Raw genomic sequence first — 21,376 nt, 5'->3', positions numbered from 1 at the left:
ACACGATCAGCATCAAATATACACATTACTTATAAACGGACAAATTATGGTAAATTTTCTCTTAAGTACAGAGCAGCAGTCGTATGGAACAGCTTACCGGCTGTTCTAAAGGAATCAAAATCATATAGAACTTTTAAAAAATCACTGAAATTGTATATTCAAAACCAATTATCTTAAGTTAATATTAGAAATAATAATAAGATACATGTTTAAGCTTGGACAATCTTGTTAATTTAATGATAAGCATTCCATCCTTTTCATGACGCCCACTACTATGTAATAATTAATTATGGGGGATCTTTACAAAAGCTCAACAGAGCTTGCTTAAAATCTCCTTGCCTCTTAAAATAAATGAGTTTTGTGAAAACCTAATAATACATGATGTAAAGGATGTAAGGCAAAATAACGAAGAGAATTCATAAACATAAGCTAACTCATAACAATTAAAACATTTCAGTGAATATCATTTGTCACATTCAAGGGAACTTGTTCCCTTACTGTTGTTTTCTTACTGTTGTATTTTCCTAACCCAAGCCTAATTTAACTAGCAGAGCTCTTCAAAAAGTATTATAAATTCTTCTTCCCCCTATTATAATTAACTGCACAGAGGTAGTGGCCAACACGAAAACCTTGTTCCTTTGGCCACTACGCACTTCTTCCATACAAAGTAAAATCATTAAGTAAATTGCTCTGTACGTTTAATTTTTTCTTACTGTAAAATATATTATTTCGTTGTAATAAGTGTAAATAAATTGAATTGAATTGAATTGAAATTGAAATTGTTCTTGGGAGTGAATTTCTCAGTGCACGCTGAAGGAACACAAGTGAACTTGTGAAAACAAATCATTTTTGTTAAAAAGATCTTGTTGCTGGAACCAAACAAATGCAGTTCTAGGGGACTAAGGACATCGTGCAAACCGTTCTATGCAATAAAATAGTTCAAAGAACAACTAAGTATTGTTCATAAAAAAAGGTAATAACACTTGGTTCATTTCTGAAAGTTTACGGATGTTTTCTATTGTCTGATAGTCTAGCATAACGTACATTTGACGAAAGAAAAGTGGCCATACAACATCATCAACACGAAGGCAAATTTAATTAATTTGCACTTACTTACAATATGACAATAGAATAATTAAAGTAATTGTTGTTCTCGTTATGTTATTAGTTTTTGGTACACAGTTTTCCCAATGATATGCTATGATGTTTGGATATAACACTCGTAGCGAGCTAATCAGTGTTCTAATGTGTTGTGGAAGAGCAATCACGTGCATTCTAACCTCACACCACGATTTCAACAGTGATTCCCTGGAAATGCATCTCAACTTGTGCATGATTTCTTGCGCATTTCCGCAAGCAAGAGTGTGGGCATACCAGTTACCAGCTATCAGCTCCAAGCTTATAGCTTACAATCACCATTATTTTACACCCACCGGTCCTCCAGAAGACTTAATTTGAGGTTTGCACGATGGATGCTGTCAATCGCAAAATCTATAACTAATGTATAAATGCCAGAGAGCTCACAATCGCCACACTTTCCATTCACTTGTTTATTTGAACGCTGTTTTTAATAAGTTTTCTTTGAATTTCTACCTGGGTTTGAGTCTGATTCTCACGATTTTTCCATGGCTCTGCTTGAACCTACTCAAATTTATCACTTTGTTGATGGATAGTGTATTAGCTTATCGACATTCACAGAGCATGAAAAGCAGTAATCTATTCAAGTTTTGCTCTTCAAGTCCCTTCGCGTGAACCTGTTGCGGATATAGCCCAACCCCTTACTTCTTAGACTAAAACCGACGCCAGTTGGGCCGAGGGGCCCAGATATTTCGTTTCGTGTAGAGAAGCAAGTCCTCAACTGTGAACTACCTATTTTCATCAAACAATCTGGTCGCAGGGACCAAATACTTGTCCCCTCAAAATTATGACTGGTCTCTTTAAGTGAACCTACTGTTCGTAGGAAAAGTCGCTGTGATCAAATGAAAATAAACCGATGGCTGATGACAGAGTTTCCCGATACCATTTCGCCGTAAACACTGTCTTGACGAGAATGCGTGACTTCCGGGTTTCGCTATGCGATATAAGTCATATTTAAAAATTTAATTGGGTCGTCTTTCACTTTTTTCTAGTTATCCTGGAGAATAAATCATGTTTTTGTCCGTGTTAAAAGTCTTGATCGAACAGTTGCCTTTCTTTGATCCCATATCAGCAAAGCCAATATACGACTCTAGATAAACATCATCGAAACTGCGATGTAAAAGACATGCAATTTTATAGATGAACAACGTTCGGTTTCATTTATCGGACAACGTTTTGCGGTTCATTTAGTGTAGTACCGCTCCTTTTGCGTTTCTACGTTTCCAAGAATTTCCTTTAAATATTATGAAACCACCGAGCAATGCCCAAAAGTTTTCTTTTTCGCTTCGTATGCTAAAAAGCTTGGGATAAACACCCACAATTTATCTCGTTTGACACGCATCATAAATTTCGCTCTTTGAACTGTGAAGTTGAACATCAGGCTGCAGTAGGCATCTGGCCCAAAACATCACCAACACTTGGGGATACGTAGCACTTGTGTGGCCCAATTTACGGTAGTAATGTGAAGACAAATGTTTATGAGCCTTTAAAGTAGAATTCTCAAGAATTCATTCTAGCCTGAGTAGCTGGCGGGATGCTGAGCCAAGGAGAAGTTCAGGCGAACGGAGCAGCGAAGCAGTGGCCAAAACTACCAGCTACGGATCTCCAACAAATACAGTCTCTAAGTTAAAACTAGTACATATAGAGAAGGCAAAGGATTAAAGATACGCCGCTATTAGATTAGTCTAGATTCTACGCCAAGCAATTAAGGTTACTGTAAAATCCAATACTTTAGCAATTTCAAAACGCCCAATACACAAAACACTACGGTCGATTTACCATAGCATTTCGCTTTACAGTCATTGTCTGCGATGATATTTGATTCCATGCTGAACTGACCAACTGTCAAAGAACAAAGCGGGCAGAAAGCGACCTACCTTAGCGATCCAACTTAGGAACACGCTGGAGCTACCAGATAAAGAGAGTTAAATCTATGCCGCAAGGTTCGCGGAAGAGAGAAGTTAAACCTTTTCCGGGAATTGCATGAGCCCGCGATCAAGCTGTAGTTTCGTGTGGGAGTCCGTCTGGGCTACGTTTGGGGAGGGGAGGGCGGAGCAGGGAAAGTCGTAAACCAAGAGTTTCGATGTGTAAGTAAGTGCTGCCATTAGAGCTAGAGGAAAATACTTATAATTAACAAATCGACGCCAGTTTCTATGGTCTATACTCTTATAGACCATAAAATGACGTCAAAAATTTTCAAAACTCAAGTAGAACCACGAGCCGCAGGCGAGTGGTTTCACTGCCAAGTTTTGGACATTTTATGGCGTCATTTTATGGTCTATAAGAGTATAGACCACAGAAACTGCCGTCCATTTGTTTTTTACAATAACATGGAAAAAGTACGAGCGGAATTGGCTATTTTTTTCGCTGAGAAAGCGCGAGCGTTACATCTGACGTCATTTTTGTTGTCTGTACTCTTATAGACAATAGCTACGACTCGAGCCAATCAGCGCGCGGGACTTTGGACAGTTATTGTAAAATACAATATAAAATGAGATAAAGTATATTAAAAGCCAACGAGAAAAGAAAATGACTCCTTGGAAATTCGGAGTGGGTTAAATTCGGATGGGGTAAAGGTATTTTCATTGGAAAACGTACTTTTCTCAGAAACAAACCTTATAAATTGTTCAAGGATAAAAGGTCATTACATGGGAATTCTGTCATAACAGTAAATGCCAAAACACAACTTCATTTTTCGGTTCCTGAAATGGTTTCATGCATGGCACTTTTCAAGTGCTCATTGACGAACCTTTCTCGGCACAACAGAGGGCATTAAATTTCTAAGCCGTGACATTAATCACCAACAAAATAAGTTTCAAATTAGAAGTAAAATTATCAACAAGATAACCCAAAGAACACAAACTCTAACTGATAAGAATTCAAACGTCGAAGTGATTATCATATGTCACACTCAAGGGAACTTGTTCTTGGGACTAAAGCTGTATTTCTCAGTGCACGCTGGAGGAACACAAGTCAACTTGAGAAAACCAATCATTTTTGTGAAAAAGATATTGTTGCTGGATTCAAACAAATGCACGTCTGGGGGGCTAAGGATATCGCTCTATACAATGAATATTTCAAGGAACAACTTTAACAATTACCTTTCACAGAAAAAGGGAATAACAATTGGTAAACTTCTGACAGTTTACGACTGTTTTCTATTATCTGATAGTCTAGCATAACTTACATCTGACAACGAAGCTGCAGTAGGAATACAGCATCATCGACACGAAAGCAAATTCAATTTGCACTTACTTACAATACGACAATACAATAATTAAAGTAAGCGTTGTTCTCGTTAAGTTTTTAGTTTTTTCTTTTTTGTACACAAACAGTTTTGCCAATGATATGCAAAGATATTTGGATGTTATGCCCGTGGCGAACTGATCCGTGTACTCATGCGTCACGTACAACAATTACGTGCCTTCTAAACACAACACAACACAACACGATTTCAGCAGCGATTTCCTGGAAATACATCTTAATTGCCCATAATTTCTTGCGTGTTTTAGTGCTGGCATACTCGGAATATTGCAGGTATTCTTCAGGCCAAGCACGTTGGAGATTCCATGGTGACCTCAAGGCTTTTTTGTTTTTTGTTTTTTATGTATTTTCCCAGAACCAATTATCGGTTTACGAGTTACCCGCTTCCACTTAATTACAAGTTAAAAGCTAATAGCTATCACCTATTTCATAGTTTATCGTGTAACATACTCACATAGGGCATGCACATTCGTACTCGAATCAGGGCTATGCTGAGTTACGCTCGAACATATAGCGTTGAATTGTAACTTCTTATTTGGTGAACTAAAACCACTACAACTTACCAGTTACCAGCTACGAACAACCATCTACCAGCCATTAGTTACCAGCTTTCAGCTTCCAGTTACCAGTTAACAGTTTTTGCACCCACTGGTCTTCCAAAAGACTTCAGTTTGAGGTTTGGATGGGGATTCTGCCAATCGGAAAATCAGACTAATGTATAAATGTACAGCCCTTTAAGGGTGTCAAGATCAGCAAAGAATCCTTTCATAATCTACTTAACATGTAGAAGAAAGGAAATGTGCAGATACTTTTAATGGGGTAATCAAAGGCCTGTAGATGCGTATTCTCAAAGCGAGCCTTCAGTATATAGACCAACAGAAACTGGATGGACAAGATGAAAAAAGATGGAAAACATCTACAGAGACCCAAGCTTAAGAGACAATTTGCCAGAATAGATAAGTGACTGATTTCATATAAAATTCAGGGCCATCATTCTCTTTGGAACTTGACTGTAATAAAAAGTTATGATGTACATACAATAAAATTAATTGTGTTGATATGAAATATTGTCTCGTGCCCATTTTTGGGTGCTTCAGCTAACATAGTACTAATGTGAATAGGCATAAGTTAGCATACTATTTTAAGGAGGCCATTTTGAATTCTAATAGTGCTAAAAACTGGTCTGGTCTGGTTATCCTTTTGGGTTAAACTAATTATTACTTACATTACTGTATAAAAGCCACTTACATTACACTACTAAACGTTACCTAGATTACAACACTAACGCTAATATTACTTTTTTATATCTAATCATAATTTTGCATTATGAACAGCCAGCTAAACAAATAGCAACGAGTGAACAAAAACAACAACAAAATATCAACAACAAAAGAGTAGGATAAGGCGATTCAAGGGGTCTCTCAAAAAACCACATCTTCGATGAATTTGTTGCGAACCAGAGGTTCACATTTAATTTTGAAGTGCTTTAGGTAACCGTTTCCCTAGGTAATATCATGTTCGATACCTGCTTTTTCACGTCACTCTGTTTCAAACACGGGGAAGAAACTAGGCGCGCGCCTTGTCTGACTTCATCAGTATGTGTAAAACTTGGCTAATAAAAGGGCTTAATTGAGTAGCATACAGAATCTTGAATTATCTATCACACCATATAAAACTCTAGCAGGTGTAAGGTTTAACACAGTCTGAGTGTTTCGGAGCCACAATTCCCGAAAGTTATTTCAAAAAGCTACTGCAAGCGGACAGTAAAACAGCAGATGCAGAAGTCTTTCAGGATTTTCTTTGCAGAAGAAGCATTTATTATCATGTATAATACTTGCTTTGAAAAGTCAGACTTTTTCAACACATTTTTCAGTTTTTTGAGTTCTCCCATGAAAGAGGAAGGAATAGAAGGTAAATCTAAAACTCATATTCCAAAGTTGTGATTAACGTATGACAATAAAAAAATATATAATCCAATGTTAGTGAAAAGTCACGGATAATATAACCGAGTGATTGGACTTGACTTTTTGACTACATTTATCGTGAAATAATGTTGAACCAATTTAAATTCACGATGAAAGGCAGATGGGTGACAAAAAAATGTTCTCGTAGCGTTTCAATTTACAGTTATTGTCAAGCGTTTAATAACAGTAGCTCGAGAATTGACTGAGTTCTACTTGACTTGACAGTAAGTAAGGTATATTATCTAACATCATAAATAATTAAGGGAGATTTTGAAAAGCTCATGACTCGTGGCCGATTTTAAATATGTTCCGAATGCATAGTCACGAAAGACATTTTACGAACTATCTTGAAGTTCATCAGCGCGATGGTGAACTTCACGATAAAATTATATGAAATATACGAAAGTTACATTCATTTGATGATTACTTTTTCAAACACATTTATTTTTAATTTTAGACAATGTACATTCATTAAGTAAAATTTAATTAAATTTAAATATGCCTGCCAAGAAAAGGAATAGCGCTGCTCTCATTTCTAAACATTTACTGAAGCCTGATCTGTATAACTGAAAGCATTCAGTCACACCCACCAGTTCAAAGTCTCCGCTAATTTGGCAAGAAAAAATTAAGGCAACTAATTTTTATTTCCAACCATATTTTTAGAATTTCTTTCAGGAAAAGAGGCCATCGTAGTACACTGAAGAGCAAGCCGTTTAATTTTCATAGCAGTCAGACCCTATCCTTTTGGTTTATAGTTAGTTGAGAAAAATATATTTAAATAACAAGACAAGTTTTGACTCAGTCGTTCTTTAGTTCTGGCTAAATGTCAGATTCACGTGCAGGTCCTGTAACAGTGATCTTTTTCAGAGTTACCTCTTCCCTTTCTCTTGTCTTTACTGCCCTTGTTGTTAATCGTTTGCGTTCAGGTAATTTGAAAACTTCTCTTAGGCCACGACGGAAGCTTTCCACAAATGTAAAACAAATGACTGGGTTTGTTGTCGAAGATACATTAAGGCCTAAGTAAGAAAGGAGGAAAAGATCGTGGTATAAACACAACTGTGAAACAGGAGTTTCCCATAAGATAAGTGTAGTCAAAAAGGGAAGAACGAACAGATAGAATAATCCAACGACGCAAAGGTTCATCTTTATGGCTTGCCGCTTTTCATGATCATTTCGATGGACTTTGGTAAACTGAAGCATTTTTTCTTGTTTCCGTAGAGTTACTGCTATAGCGCAGTATAAAATCGTTATAAGAATCATTTGTGCAATATATAAAGATGCCAATCGGACATAACCTATAAGGAAGTTCTATCTTCAATACATGTTATTGTTCCATTTTCCTCCAGCGGATCAGACAAATATAGGTCTGTAGAGGTGACTGTTAGAGCCACGAGCCAAGTGGACGCGATAGCAAAGGCACGAAATCTAGAAGTAATAAGATGAACTTTCATTGGCCAGACAACCGCCACAAACCGATCCAAGGCGATCCAAACGAGGCTCAGTATGGAAACAGTAAGCGAAACAGACCTAAGAAAGTTCTTTAGCTTACAGAGGATCGATCCTGCTGTACCACCGATAGGCCACTGCCAGTTACTGGACGACATCTCTACCAAGGTGAATGGAATGGCTGTTAGCGAAAAAACTAAGTCAGAGAACGCCATACTCACAATAAAGTAGTTTACGGTCTTCTTCAGCTCTGGGCGCTTGTACAAGAGTATTTCCAACCAAGCTGAAGAAGAAAACAATTGATAAGACAACCATTTGACTGATGTTAACTGCGAAAATGGCTGCCACATTTTCACATAGTAGATTCTGTTGGATAAACGACAGGTTGCTGAAATTTGTAGACATGCTTTAAATTAAAGCCATTAAATTTTTTCTCGCTTGTCGTTTTCGTTAAAAACGTTGTATTAAAGAAGTCTATTGGCAGTGCAATACGATTGTAAATACTATGCGGAAGTCCAGCTGAATATAGAGACCCTAAAATGGCTTCAGAATTGCAATAAGCAGTGCACGATATTCTGCTGTAACAAGTTATGTTTGAATGTTTGATGATGATTAATAGTTTGATCCTTACGGCCTCACAATATAAACGCGTTTTTTCATTATAGAATCGAAGGAACTAATCTTCATTACCATATAGCCAAACATAGAAACGAGACAACTGTAGCAAGCTTACTACTGATGGAAAACTAATCAACATTTCTGCCAGGACTTTACGACTTAACTGCGTGATATTTACAATATATTGCAAAACAGAATATAACTATAAGTATTTATTATATTATAAAATTTAAGACTTAACTAAGTTTTTTCAAGACTCACTTTTACGAAACCTTTTAACTTTTTAATTTGACGGAATCTTATATTTGATGACACCTGTCGTTATTTTATTTTTATTCTTTTAAGAAAAAAAAGGTAAAAACAATTACATCTACCGAGAAGATTTCAAGCAATATCTGAGTATTACAAAGGTATCAAGCAACCTGGGGACGTAGGGGTTTTTATGTTTACTTTAATTCCTTAAATAACCTTTCATTTCGGCATAAAACCATGACCAGTATTTTTACAAAAGCTACAGTACTTCGCTTTCAAGGAGAAATCTTCGCCGATGTTACATACATAACTTATGGTTGTCCTTTTCAAGGACAACCACATTCAGACCGTGTAATGATTCGTAATCATTGTTTTAAATGATTAAGTCACTTTCTTAACACTTTTTCCTTGAAGAAACGAGGCTGTTTCTAACCAAGATGTTATCCAGATGGCAGATTTTAAGACGCGTTAACACACCAGCTTGTTGTCGAGAAAAAAAATACATACTCGGGACTCGGGATTCATCTCGGGACTCACTCTCAAGGGCTTCATAAACTATAAACAAACTGAATTAAAGAAGGGTATAACAAGAGTGTTACTCTAAATCAGTGTACATGATAAAACTGTATAATAAATTTTGCGTTTAAAATAAATTCTAAAACACGCAAAATACGAAAACACATGAAAATGTTTGCTTACATGCAGAAGACTAAATATTATGTCGACCAAACTTGATTTGTTTTAAGAACATAACGTTTTCCAAAACTGTTCCAAAGTCTCAGTTTTCAAAAAAATCACTATTTTTTTCTTCCTGTGCGGGAAAATCCTCAAACAACTTGACCAACAGCTTTACTTAAGATTATTGGAAGTGTAGTATAACTGTTCCCTGCATCTTTCAAGGATTATGCCCTGCCCTCGTAACGTGTTTCCTATCCCTGTTAACCCAAGTGATCCATGGTGGTGCAAAAGGAAATCTTCCAAAACGTTGAGAACGGTTGCAATAAACTCCTACACCCTGGACTCGGGATATTAAAGCCCGAAAATCGACTTGGTAAGAAAGAAACGCGACTTGACAATGACAGAAAACTGGTATGAGAATATAATACATCAGATTTGATCGCACTTAAACATAAAGAAAGGAGAAGAAAACTTAGTCCGTTAGAGATAAGATTTTTATTTTGAGAGCTCAAAGATGAGAAGTACTTTTTTTAGAGAATCTGTGAGTTTACTAAATCACTTAGCGATTTCCTAAAAAGCTTTCAAGTCTCTTTTAAATTGAAGTATGTCCGAGAATGATAAGAGCGTTGCGTGTTTTTGTACTCTACTTGAATTGAGTTCACCCAATGGTTTCTAAAACCAGTTTTTTCAGTAATAAGTAAAAATTCCCAAATTTGCAAAATCAGGTCTGAGCTCTCAAAATGAAAACTTTATCTTTAACGGGCTTTTCTTATTTTTTTCGTTTGACCGCAAATAGGTATCACACATTTCATATCAAATTCAAAAAGTTCATTCTAAGAAGTTAACAATCTAAAAGGAAAAGGTATATATATAAAACATATATATTTTCAAATTGCAACGTTTTTGAAAACGGCTGTATATATAAATGGCTTGAACGTTTTCAAAACTCCCGCTTTCTCCTCGCTCACGACTACTGTTGCAAAAGAAACATAAATTTACACTGCAGTGTAAATTAAAAACTAACGATTAAAGGGGAAGTATCAGTGGAATATATATGCGTTATTGACCAAGCTTGTTCGGTCAAGATGGCTGGATATTGGTCAAGTTCTTTTTTTGCGTTTTTATGGCCCGAGTTTATTATTATTATAATTTTTCGATCCAGACGTCTTTTATAACCTAGAAAACGTAAACGAGCTGGACATAGAGCATCCTGTGCGCATACAAGGTAAAAAAAAAACAGTACAAATAACACGTTGATTGAGAGTGAAGTTTCCGAGGAAGTTAGCGACTAAAACACAGAGCCAAGTAGAAATATAAACAAACCGAGATTTGCAAACACGTCAACCGAAGAAATGGTCGAAATTACATCGAGGGCAGAGACTATAAACACCAAGGATAGCATAAAATGGACAGCTCAAGTTTTAGAACCAAAGATGTAAAAATGTCACAAGCTTAAACAAGTGTTAAAAGGTCCCGAGAACGCTCGTTAGCTATATTCTCGTACAAAAGGATCAAACACAAAATTGAGAGAACTGAAAATTTAATTAGCTAACAAATACACAAATATATAAGCTTACAATATCCTTACATTTTTGGTGCAAGTTCTATCACGCCGCATCATGGCCACCTCCGCTCACCGCAGTGAAGCAAGCCTCAGAAATTACAACGCTCGCCCTTCGAGTAAACAACTTACAGCTTGTTCAGATATCCTCTCTGGAGCATTGTGTGGGAAGCCACAGCAGTCACAGCAGCCCTTTTCCTAACGGTGTCAACAGTTCTAGCACTCCTCTTGCTCCCGTGAATTTGACTGTTGTTCATTCACAAAACACAGCGCAGCAGTTGGTTTATTACCGGCCGCAAGCTTTAAAGCACTTTGTTTTCGAATTGCCATGTTGATGACGTCCAGATTTCCACGAGCCACAAATCCAGCTGATTTCAATGAACATCCTGATTTTTGAAAGGGAAAACTGAAGAAGCGCTAACGCTACTGGCGTTACATTCGAACTGAGACACTCATCCACATTTTCATTACATCGCCGATGTAATTTATAACAAAAGTAGAACATTGTTTTTATATTTTTTTATAATAGAAAATTGTTTTGGGGAAAGTGACACTTTGTTATATGGCTAGCTCTGCGAGCGCGCAAGATGAGTCAAATCATGCGCTGTGATTGGCTACCCGAGCGGGCAAGATGGAGCTATCTTGCCCGCTCGGGATTACCCGTTGCCCGTCCGCTTGGCATCGAAAGTTTAATCCCGAGTGACAATGCAATCTTTTTTTCGATTTTCTCGTTGTTCTGGGGGAAAATGCTCACTAAAATGTTCGGTAAACTGTCAACATTTACATAAAGGAAAGGAAAGAGAATGGAATCATCCTGGTTTAGTGAAAATTTTGTTTCAGCTACAATGAACGTGAGTTGAATCGGTGAGTTACTCTGTGTGTAGATAGATTGATTTTGTAAAACTTATTGTCTCAAGTCGAATACTAAATTGATTAGTTCCTGTTAGTTTGCAAAAGCTGTATTTAAATCATAGCGTAGTGAAAGTTGCGTTAAGTTTTTAGAGCAGTTCAGAAAAGTGTTTTTCTCAAGTTCGCCGAAGAAGCTCACGTTTTTAATTTAGCCGCGTCTTGCTTGTTGTAAACAACAAAATCTTATCAAAGCTTTCCCCAGTTTCTTGATTTACCCAATGTATTGTTTCATTCAAGAATTATTGATTAGAGTTCGAAAACTGTGTAAAAATGTTTGTTATTTACGATGAGAAGTCCAAAGACTACTGCAAAGCTGACACAACGTAATATATTTTAAAACAATATTTCGGCTGGCCAAACCAGCCTTCTTCAGGTTTAGATGTTACTAAATTATATAAATGAAATTACAATATGATATTATGGAGGATGTTGCAATACATAGGAGCGGCGAAAATGCCGTTTACAAGGTGGTACCAAAGGATAAGGAAATAAGTAAAATAAAATTAAATTAAATAAAATGTTATTTACGCCATCACACGATCGACTGAAAATGGCGAGTTTGCCGGATTCTATTAAAATCTTCCCGCACTTGCGAAAATCTAATTTTTTTCGTACTCAATAATTGTATGCTCACTTTAAGCCATTACAAAGTTAGAGCCTTAAGATAATTTAGGATTCCTTGTTTTCTATAATTACATGCTAATCCAAAAATGCACTGAAAATAAATCTTATACCGACGGTTATGAAGAATTTCTTTCCGAGCAAACAGTTTCATGTTCTGTTTTGTTTTGTTGTTGTAGTTTTAACTTGAAGATAATTAACAAATAAAGAAGCCTCGACTGTGCTCTGTTCTTTTGTGAAGCACGCAGGAAGCGGCTAGAGCACGAAAGAAGTGTAGGGGGAGACACGAGACGTAGTAGGGTGTTTCTCCCTACTTCTTGAGTGCTCTAGCCGCTTCCTAAGTGCTTTACAACAGAACAGAGCACAGCCGAGGCTTCTTTATTTGTTTTATGATAAAGAATTCTTTTATTTTCCCCCGCATTCACCCTCATTTTCAAAACCAACTTCATTTCAGTTCCGAACGAACAGATCTGGCGTCAGCGTGCATCTGTACTCTGATAAAGCACGCTAAAATAAGCCAATCACAGTCGTTGTTAGAATGTTTCAAATGATTTGATTGGTTGAACAACACTAAGCTGTCAGACATGTCAAAACAAGGCATCAAAGTTTCTCTAGCCAAAGATGGACTAGGTCGGAACGCAACGGGAAAAAATTAGGCTAACTTTTTTCAAATTCAGGCATATGCGTTTCAAATATGGGCTCAAACTGATCAGAGGTTGTTCCTTTCAAGAACTTCTCTTGGTGTTCTAGAATTGTTTTGTAACAAAGTCAAGGTATTGCTATATCATTTTCACCAAAATGGTCAAACTTTCCGTCTCTGCCAATTAGAATGGAGTGATATTTTCAGTCTAATGACCAAAACAAAAAGAACGCAATGATTCCCAATATTGCCGACAACGTTGCTAAAGGATTATTATCGATTTTTCATAATAATTTATAACGAACAACAACACTTTATTAAAACAGAGAGTTACAAGTTAGTTATATACCTACAGGCAAATAGCTAAAGCTCGTCGAGGCGGGTAGGTATGACTATATTAAACTAAATGCAAATAAATTTGGTTTACAAATTACATACATACATACATACATACATACATACATACATACATACATACATACATACATACATACATACATACATACATACATACATACATACATACATACATACTTTATTTGATCTCGCAGGTTAAAAAGACTGGCAGCCGTTGGCTGATGTGGACCTGCCTGACAGCAGCAACTAAAATAAAAGTTAAATAAGTAGTAAACAAATAAGTGAATACACAAAACAAAAAAAGGATTCGCAAGCCGATAGAAATACAATTGATATTGATTGTATGGATTGATATTCAATTGATTGTATTGATTGATACAGTCAACTCTCTCATAGCGACTACTTCTCGTAAGCGACCACCTCCCGTAAGCGACCACCTTGTAAACAACCGTTTTGCTTCTCAGTTAAATACTGTTTCAAGAGCTCTCTCGTAAGCGACCACCACTCATATTTCTTAAGGGACCAAGAGCACTTTTTAGGCCAGAAATTAAACATATTCTTTTGTTTTCTGTTTCCGGTAAGCGACCACCCAACATAATCACGTATGATCGCTTGTAAATCATTACTCAGAAGTGACAAAAGTTCAATTTTGATGACGCTTCCCCGGACTGCTGACAGATAACGACAGTTTACAGACAGAGAAGATGGCTATAATTAGATCTGTAGGTAAACGGGAATTGCTATAGTGATTTGTTCCAAAATGAACCATGAACCGTGTTATACAAAGTTTCATCAGATGAATGAATATATGTGAAAAATCAAATGAATTTAGTTCTATTTGCCTAATTTTAGCTGCTAAGGTAATATTTTTATGTAATTAATTAATCAATCCAGTATTAGGCTTAGTTTGTTGATCTTTCCCGTAAGCGACCACCTCCCGTAAGCGACCACTTTGTCGTGCACCAAGGGTGGTCGCTTACGAGAGAGTTGACTGTATTCAATTGATTGCATGGATTGATATTCAATTGATTTTGATTGTATGGATTGATTTCGAATATTGATTACAATTGAGTGACTGCATCGGCTTACGTAGACTGTGTATCGAAACTGTAGATTAAAACAAAAGCCCTTGCAAGAAGGGTCTATTTTTGCTAAAATCAACAAATACATTCAACCTACATTAAATATTGATACAGACTAGACCTAAGCATCCAACGAATGGATGTCTACATAACCACTTCAGACGTAAAGTTTGACTTTCAAACTTAAGTGCTATTATCACAAAGATAAACTTGAAGAAAAACGTTAGGGGATTTTGTCGGGACCAAGATACTGTACAAAACAAGTAACGAGTGCACATCACGGTTAGGGTACACACGTGCATTTGGGTTGTAAAGAAAATCAAGTTATAAAGGGTATACGGGGTATTAAAAATCTATTTGGCCTAAAGTATGACTTGAAAGAATGACCCATGAAACTATTAGTCTACTGAATAACAGGACTTAAATACGGTTGATCAATAAAGTCTTCTTCTTCATAGAGGTTTCCGCACATGAGATCACGATAAATTACGTCACATGACGCAATGCGTAGAATTGATCCACCATTTCCTTGAACTCCCGTAAAGATTTCAGACTGCCTGCTCCGGTTATTGTAGATGATGAGTTTCTTTGTTACCAGGTTGAGGTAAACTGTAAATACATCCTTATTTTGCACAGAGGTGATAGAAGGCTGTTGACTGTCTGATCGAAAGGGACCTTGCATCCATTCATTGTAAGACCATGACCATTTTGATTCTGTGGTTTTCATCCGGCGTCCATTATATGTTTGGGCCTTGACCCCAATTTCCAACTGCCATTTTTCTGGGGCATTGAAAGAGGTCAACTGCAATTTCCAACGAAGCATACTGTGCTTAGCTCCTGTTGGAATTTCTTTGTCCAGTAGCGAAGAATCAACAACTTGCCAGTTAAAGGGACTTCCAGCTATATTTTGACCTTCAATCGTCACTGAAAGGGTAACGGGTCCCCCAGCCTTTGGATGATAGGAAAAGCTGCAAAACCCATTGCTAATGTCATCTACGGGGAGACCTTCTGCCCGATCTCCTTTACTGGAAACCTGAGCCTTTACCATGGTTCCCACTTTAATTTCTCTCTCACCTTTTTCATCTTTGATAATCAGCATGAAATCAACAGTCTGTCCCACCACGCTCTCGTACATCACTCCTTCTTCGCCCCCAACCATGCTCACAGTGCATTTCTGGGGGTCAATGGGAAGGTTACTCAGGGTTGCCATGTTTTTTATGTCGCAAACACTCTGATGTACTAGTAGCTTCAGATAACAACCTTGACAGGGTTTACACTCGATCTTTGACGAGTTCAGCTGTGCTAGACGCTGGGTTAGTTGTTTCTTCAAGGACAAGAGCTTCACATCATCTCCACTTAGTATGGCCTGATTGGTGAAGTCCATGCCACTTTTCAATTGAGCCAAGAAAGAAGAAAGCACTTCCGATTGTTTTTCGAGCTGTTTTACCTGTACTTGGCCCTGTGTCATGACTTCGTGCTTTAAATTTTCACGGTAATCCTCCAATGTTTTGACTTGCTCGTTAAAAAAGGCATCAACCTCTTTGTTTACTTCAGACACTTTAATTTGGACGCGCTCCTTCATAGATTGGACAGCATTTAAGCCTTCTACAACTGCACGCTCTTTAGCTTTCGTTTTATTTAGCGTATCCTGCACGACTTTCCTCTCTCTGTCTGCAACATCTGCTACAAAATTGTACTTATGTTCCCGGTGATCAACAATGGTGCAATCTCGGCATATTGTTTCCTGGCAGGTTTCACAGTACAGTTTCAAAGTCTCGCCAGTATGTTTTACACAAAATGCTGGGTGGACGAGGGCCTTTGAACCAAGCTTCTGAACTTCTGCCAGGGATAGAATCTGGTGACGCTTGGTTACAGTGATCCTTTTATGTGCAGTGACGCAAAATTCACACATGAAAACGCTGCAGTCAGTGCAACGTGACACCACTGGGTCACCACTGTCACAGTGTTCACAAGGCAATGGCTTCCCGGATGTAGACTTGTCTTGCATGTTGAGTAAGGTCATGAAATTGTTCACCCAGAAATTTGGTTGCAGCTTGCCAACATCTCCGTCAGTAATCTAACAAAACAAAAAGGGCGGAGTAGAGCTTCGTGTCGCTAAAGGTGTATCGAAATTAGGCAACCAGTACAGTCTAATAATTAACGGCTTCCGCTGAGCAAGTTATTGTACACGTAGGAAGTCACTGACGTAAGTGTGCATACATATTTCAATCAATGTTTTAGTTGACAACACACATGTAAACCAACCCTGCATTAACTGAAAAGTTACTTAACTTTATTCACTCGTTGAAAGGTTAAAAGTCCAATTACTCAAAAATCCCGTCAAGAATTAAGGACAGCAGATGGAAAATCCAAGTCATTTAGAGCTACAATAATTATTCCCAATAATTGAGGTCTGGATATTTAAAGCTTTAAAGCTTACTGCTTCCTGCGGAACCCAAGGTCAACCACTCACTAAATTTAGCAAAGTGGTATTGTAACCCGTTCTTCTTCTCAACAGCATTGTTTATCTGTATACACTATTTTATGTTTAACTTACTTTTGCATCCTGCCGGCACTCAGGGCAAGTTATAACATAATCAGTTCCCTTTTTCTTCACCAGTTTTTCTAGGCATCTTTTACAGTAGGTGTGCAGACATGGTAAAACTTTGGGCTCCTGAAATTGTTCCATGCACACAGCACATTCCAAGTGCTCACTGACCTTTTTCGGCACAACAGAGGTCATTGTGAGTCTGTAATTGGAAACCAAAAATATTTCTAAGCCTTGACATCAATCAACAAAAAAAAGTAAAATTATCAACAAGACATCCTTAACGATACAAACTCATATTTATAAGAAATCAGCAAAAAGTTATAAATATTATGTCTAAAGCTGTATTTCCCTCTTGATGCTGCAGCAACACAAGTAAGCTTCTGTAAACTAACCATTTTTGTTCAAAAGATCCAGTTGCTGGAATTAAAAATATACATTTTGTCGGGACGTAAACAAACCATTCTAGAGAATGAATTAGTTTAAGGCGCAACTTACGATTCATTAAAGTGATAACAAAACTTGCTGCATCAGTGAACGGCTGATTTTGGAATTGCTGGTTTCTATTGCCTAATAGTATAGTATACTTTGACATTTGACCAGGAAAAAGTGAACGTACAGCAACATAACTACGGCAATGCGATATTTTAAATTTTATTCGTTATGTTGTATTTGTTACATAAACGTTTTGTAATGAAAGACAAAGACATCCGGGTTTTACGCTTGCGACGACAAATTAATCAGTGTTCCCCATCTGTCACAGAACAAGAAGTACATGAACGGTAACCTCACACCACGATTTCAACACTGATTTCTTTGAAATGCGTATCCTTGCTGTGTATAATATTTTGCGCTTTTACTTGGGCAACAGTAGATATTCTTATCACATTACTAAATATGTGGTCCCGACAAAAACTGCGTTGTGAATATGTAATATATTTTAAAAAAGCACATATGTGTAGCGCCTGAAAATGCACAAATATTGCTCTTGTTTCTTGTTTGTAAATCCGTGAAAAGGTTTCTGTGATTTACATTTGTACTTAACAAATAAAAAAGCCTCAACTGTGTTCTGTTCTGTTGTAAAGCACGCAGGAAGCGGCTAGAGCATGAAAGAAGTGTGGGGGGAAACACGAGACGTAGTCGAGTGTTTCTCCCTGCTTCTTGAAATCAAAGCAGTACAGATCATCAAATTTCCGCGGATAGAACACTAGTAGATTTATACTAAAATAATATATTATAATTATAATAATATATATAAATAATATAATTATACTTTTACAGCTTGTAATTTAACAGAAAAATATGCGGCGGCATTTTAAAGATATCTCGCTTTATGCAGGGTAGGAACTTTTTCATTCATCTGCGCTTTATTTTAACTGTTTTCAAGCATAAATATCTTACAATCGGAGACACCCATGACAGAAGAAGATTCAGTCGATAGACAATTTATGTTGTCAGTCGAGTTCACGGAGCATGAATTTTTTCTGTTGCAACGAAGAATAGCCAAAATTCATCTTTTTTTTTGCTTCGACCGGTAAAAAAACTTGGAAAAAAGATCCACAAATTTAATTTCTTCGCTTGACTTTCTCTAAGACCCATGTCACCCAATAGGGATTCCGCGCCGAACTGATTTCGTACAAACGGAAATCAGAAACTCGCGAGCGAGCGCCAAATAGCGAAAGCAATCCACGTTAATGGAGCTTATTTCCTGAAGTATCGCTGTTTTTCGCGTCATCAAGCTTTCTGTAATATCCTCTCGCTTCATTTCTGTGGATATTTTCAAGACGAGTTTTCGTAAGGGAAAGGAAAATCGGATGTCGAACAATATATCCGTCTCAGAGTCTCTTTGCTTAACATTTATTCTGAAACAGGATTTGTTGTCACCTTGCATGCATCTGTTGTAGCGGTGTTCTTGATTTCTACGGATATCTGACCTTGACACATAAGTTTGATGATCTCGATTTGATTTTATTCGCCTGGTTCATGTAAAGCCCGGGTGTAAATAGAGTTTTGCAGAGATATTCAATAATCTGAATGGTTTTTCAGGAGGCGTTCCTTCGTTTGTTCCTATTGGCAAAAGTATTAAATTAAAATATTCATTTGTTAATTGGTAAGGTGCAGGTTCATAAATAGGAATATTCTGATAAACCAATCAGATCGCAAGACTGAACAATAGAAGCGTTTTTAAACAATAATAAACGCGCGCAATGCTTTTTGGGTGAACATGGGCCTTTGAAAACGAGAAATAAATACGTATCTCTGTCTTCATCTCGTTTGGCACAGTTCAACAATTTCGTTGTTTCAACATTCAATGTTAAACTGAAATGTAGCCGAAAAACATCAACACTGAATACGACACACTTGTTTGGCCCAATAACTTGACTTATCCACAGACAATTCAGTAAAAAATGAATATGAATACGTGTGACATATATTTGAAGTAACAAGCAGTTATTCAGTAAACAAGCAGGTAGTGAGATGGCGAATATTTATGAGCCATTCTGTCGCCTTTAGAAGCGAATTGATTTCAGACGGTCATCTAAGTTAAGGCTGGTACATTTTATGAAGTAATGAACAATGGAAGCTACGCCGAGATCGTCTAAACTCGACACCAAGCAACAAAGGACTATAAAAATGTTAACACCGAAGACCACAAAAGACAAAGATCACGTGTGAAATCTGCTGAGCACCCGCAGATATTTGTCCAAATCGACGAGACAGCTGCACAGTCTTCACTCCCTTCAGAGAGATTTAGAATCGCGTTTATGGCAAACAGCAAACGTGAGATTCGCGTTTTTGTTTTCTCGAAAAAACAAGTACATAGATGAAAATATTGCAAACTAATTCTGGCCTTTGATGCTAACACAAAACTAATCAGTTTTGCTTAGAAACTGAAAGCAGCGAGCATTCCCTCACGTGGTCATGTCTGCTGTTTGCCACAAACGCAATTCTAAATCTTTCTAGTCTATTGTCTGTGCTGCTATTTGATTCCACGCTGAACTGACCAACTTTGCGAGTACATAGAAGACAAAATCCACCTACCTTAGCAATTTAAAAACACGTTAGGGCTTCCAAATCAAGTGCGCTAAACTTCGCGAAACACCTTCCGAGACCGACAGCTGAACAACGTAGTCGCAACGTCATTGGCGTGCGGCCAGGAACGTGGGCTCAGGCGCTCGGAGCCTAAAAATGTCTTGAATTGGCGGGAGACTCAAAGTTTTGCATTCGTACCAAAAAAAAATGTCTCGGTGAGTGAAAACACAAGCCTATTTTTTACGTTTCCAAAGAGAAAACATAATTTCATAAAGATCCAGGAGGTGAACACAGTTTTTAAAACTTGTTTGCTATGGAAAAACTTCCTCGAGTTGCTCAGTTGGCCTTTCGTCACTCCCCTGGGATGCGAGTCACGAAAGATTGGAGGTCGTTTTTCCTCAAGTGGACAAGTTTTAAAAAACTGTGTACACCCCCCTAGATCTTTAGGTTACTAGATTTTCTCTTTAAAAGCGTAAAACTTCGAACTGTGTTTTTACTAACCGCGATATTTTGTTTTTAGTTTAAATACAAAACATTGCGCCTTACCTAAATTCAAGTCACTTGTAGGCTCCAAGCGCCTGCGCCCACGTTCCTGGCCGCATGCCAGTGACGTAGCAGACACGTTATTCACCTCGCCGAGACCTTTTGCGGGAATTGCATGTGCCCGCCATCGGCCAACTCGAAACTCAGGCAGGTTTCGGGGGGGGGGGGGATAGTCAGGGGAAGGAGGACAGGGCGGACCTGGAGGGCTTGCCATAAGCCGTAAATTAAATAATTACAGAGTACAGTTTAAGGTGTGCTGTTTTGTACCGATGGACTTCCTCTTTTTAGGTTTGAAATTTAATTTGTTTTCTTTCTGGTTCTGTTTTGTTGTTTTAGAGGAAACTCCACAAGATTTGGTGGTACTCCTACCAGTTACGGGGCGTCATTGAGAACTTTAAATGATTGCTTATTTCCATAAAATTTTATGTATATATTTTCTTTCTTTAAATTCTTTTGCTAGTGGATAAAGAGATCAGTTTTATTAATTTTATCCTTTTGTCGGCTGCGAATTCGCAAGTGATGAAGAGCAGTTTTAGTTACACCCACCGCTGGCCATTGGCCAACGAGCCTGAGGACGCTGGGTATGATATTTGCACACACTATAAGTGACAAAAGGTTCGACATCAGACAGCGGGGTATTCTGTGGGTTATCTCAAACAACAACTCGTTTCCCCTCGTTACTATTTACATTGATTTTCCATTGGCTCTCACAAACTAAAGTTT

General features: G+C 37.6%; 2 protein-coding genes across 3 annotated transcripts in view; both read right to left on the bottom strand.

Moving 5' to 3' along the window:
- The window catches only part of LOC146480721 (E3 ubiquitin-protein ligase TRIM45-like), a 25,737-nt gene extending 5,564 nt beyond the window's left edge, over positions 1–20,173 (bottom strand). The window contains exon 1 of one of the 2 annotated variants that reach the window (XM_085109896.1): positions 20,120–20,173. The gene's annotated coding sequence lies outside the window, so the exon portion shown is untranslated. Of the gene's footprint in view, positions 1–3,014; positions 3,104–20,119 lie in introns of those variants that run through there. The other variant, XM_085109895.1, reaches the window with a different exon arrangement.
- On the bottom strand, positions 13,606–20,212 carry LOC146480720 (E3 ubiquitin-protein ligase TRIM45-like). The gene is made up of 3 exons (XM_085109897.1): positions 20,120–20,212; positions 17,087–17,279; positions 13,606–16,606 (listed from the first exon to the last, which is right to left on the bottom strand). Exons 2-3 carry the CDS (start codon positions 17,270–17,272, stop codon positions 14,933–14,935), a joined length of 1,860 nt encoding a protein of 619 aa, XP_084966023.1. The 5' UTR covers positions 17,273–17,279; positions 20,120–20,212; the 3' UTR covers positions 13,606–14,932.
- Positions 20,213–21,376: the final 1,164 nt, after the last annotated feature.

Source organism: Pavona decussata, unplaced genomic scaffold (genome assembly GCF_977016875.1).
Source record: "Pavona decussata unplaced genomic scaffold, jaPavDecu1.1 SCAFFOLD_53, whole genome shotgun sequence".
In the NCBI taxonomy this organism is placed as follows: Eukaryota; Metazoa; Cnidaria; class Anthozoa; order Scleractinia; family Agariciidae; genus Pavona; species Pavona decussata.
Note: the sequence above shows the minus strand (reverse complement) of the source record. Positions and strands in the feature narration are given on the sequence as shown.

Bases quoted from the DNA above. Each gene is read 5' to 3' on its own strand.
- LOC146480720 (XM_085109897.1), bottom strand. From the start codon at position 17,272: ATGACCTCTGTTGTGCCGAAAAAGGTCAGTGAGCACTTGGAATGTGCT. The intron at 16,607-17,086 runs GTAAGTTAAACA...TTGTTTTGTTAG, and splicing joins AGTGCCGGCAGGATGCAAAA to ATTACTGACGGAGATGTTGG.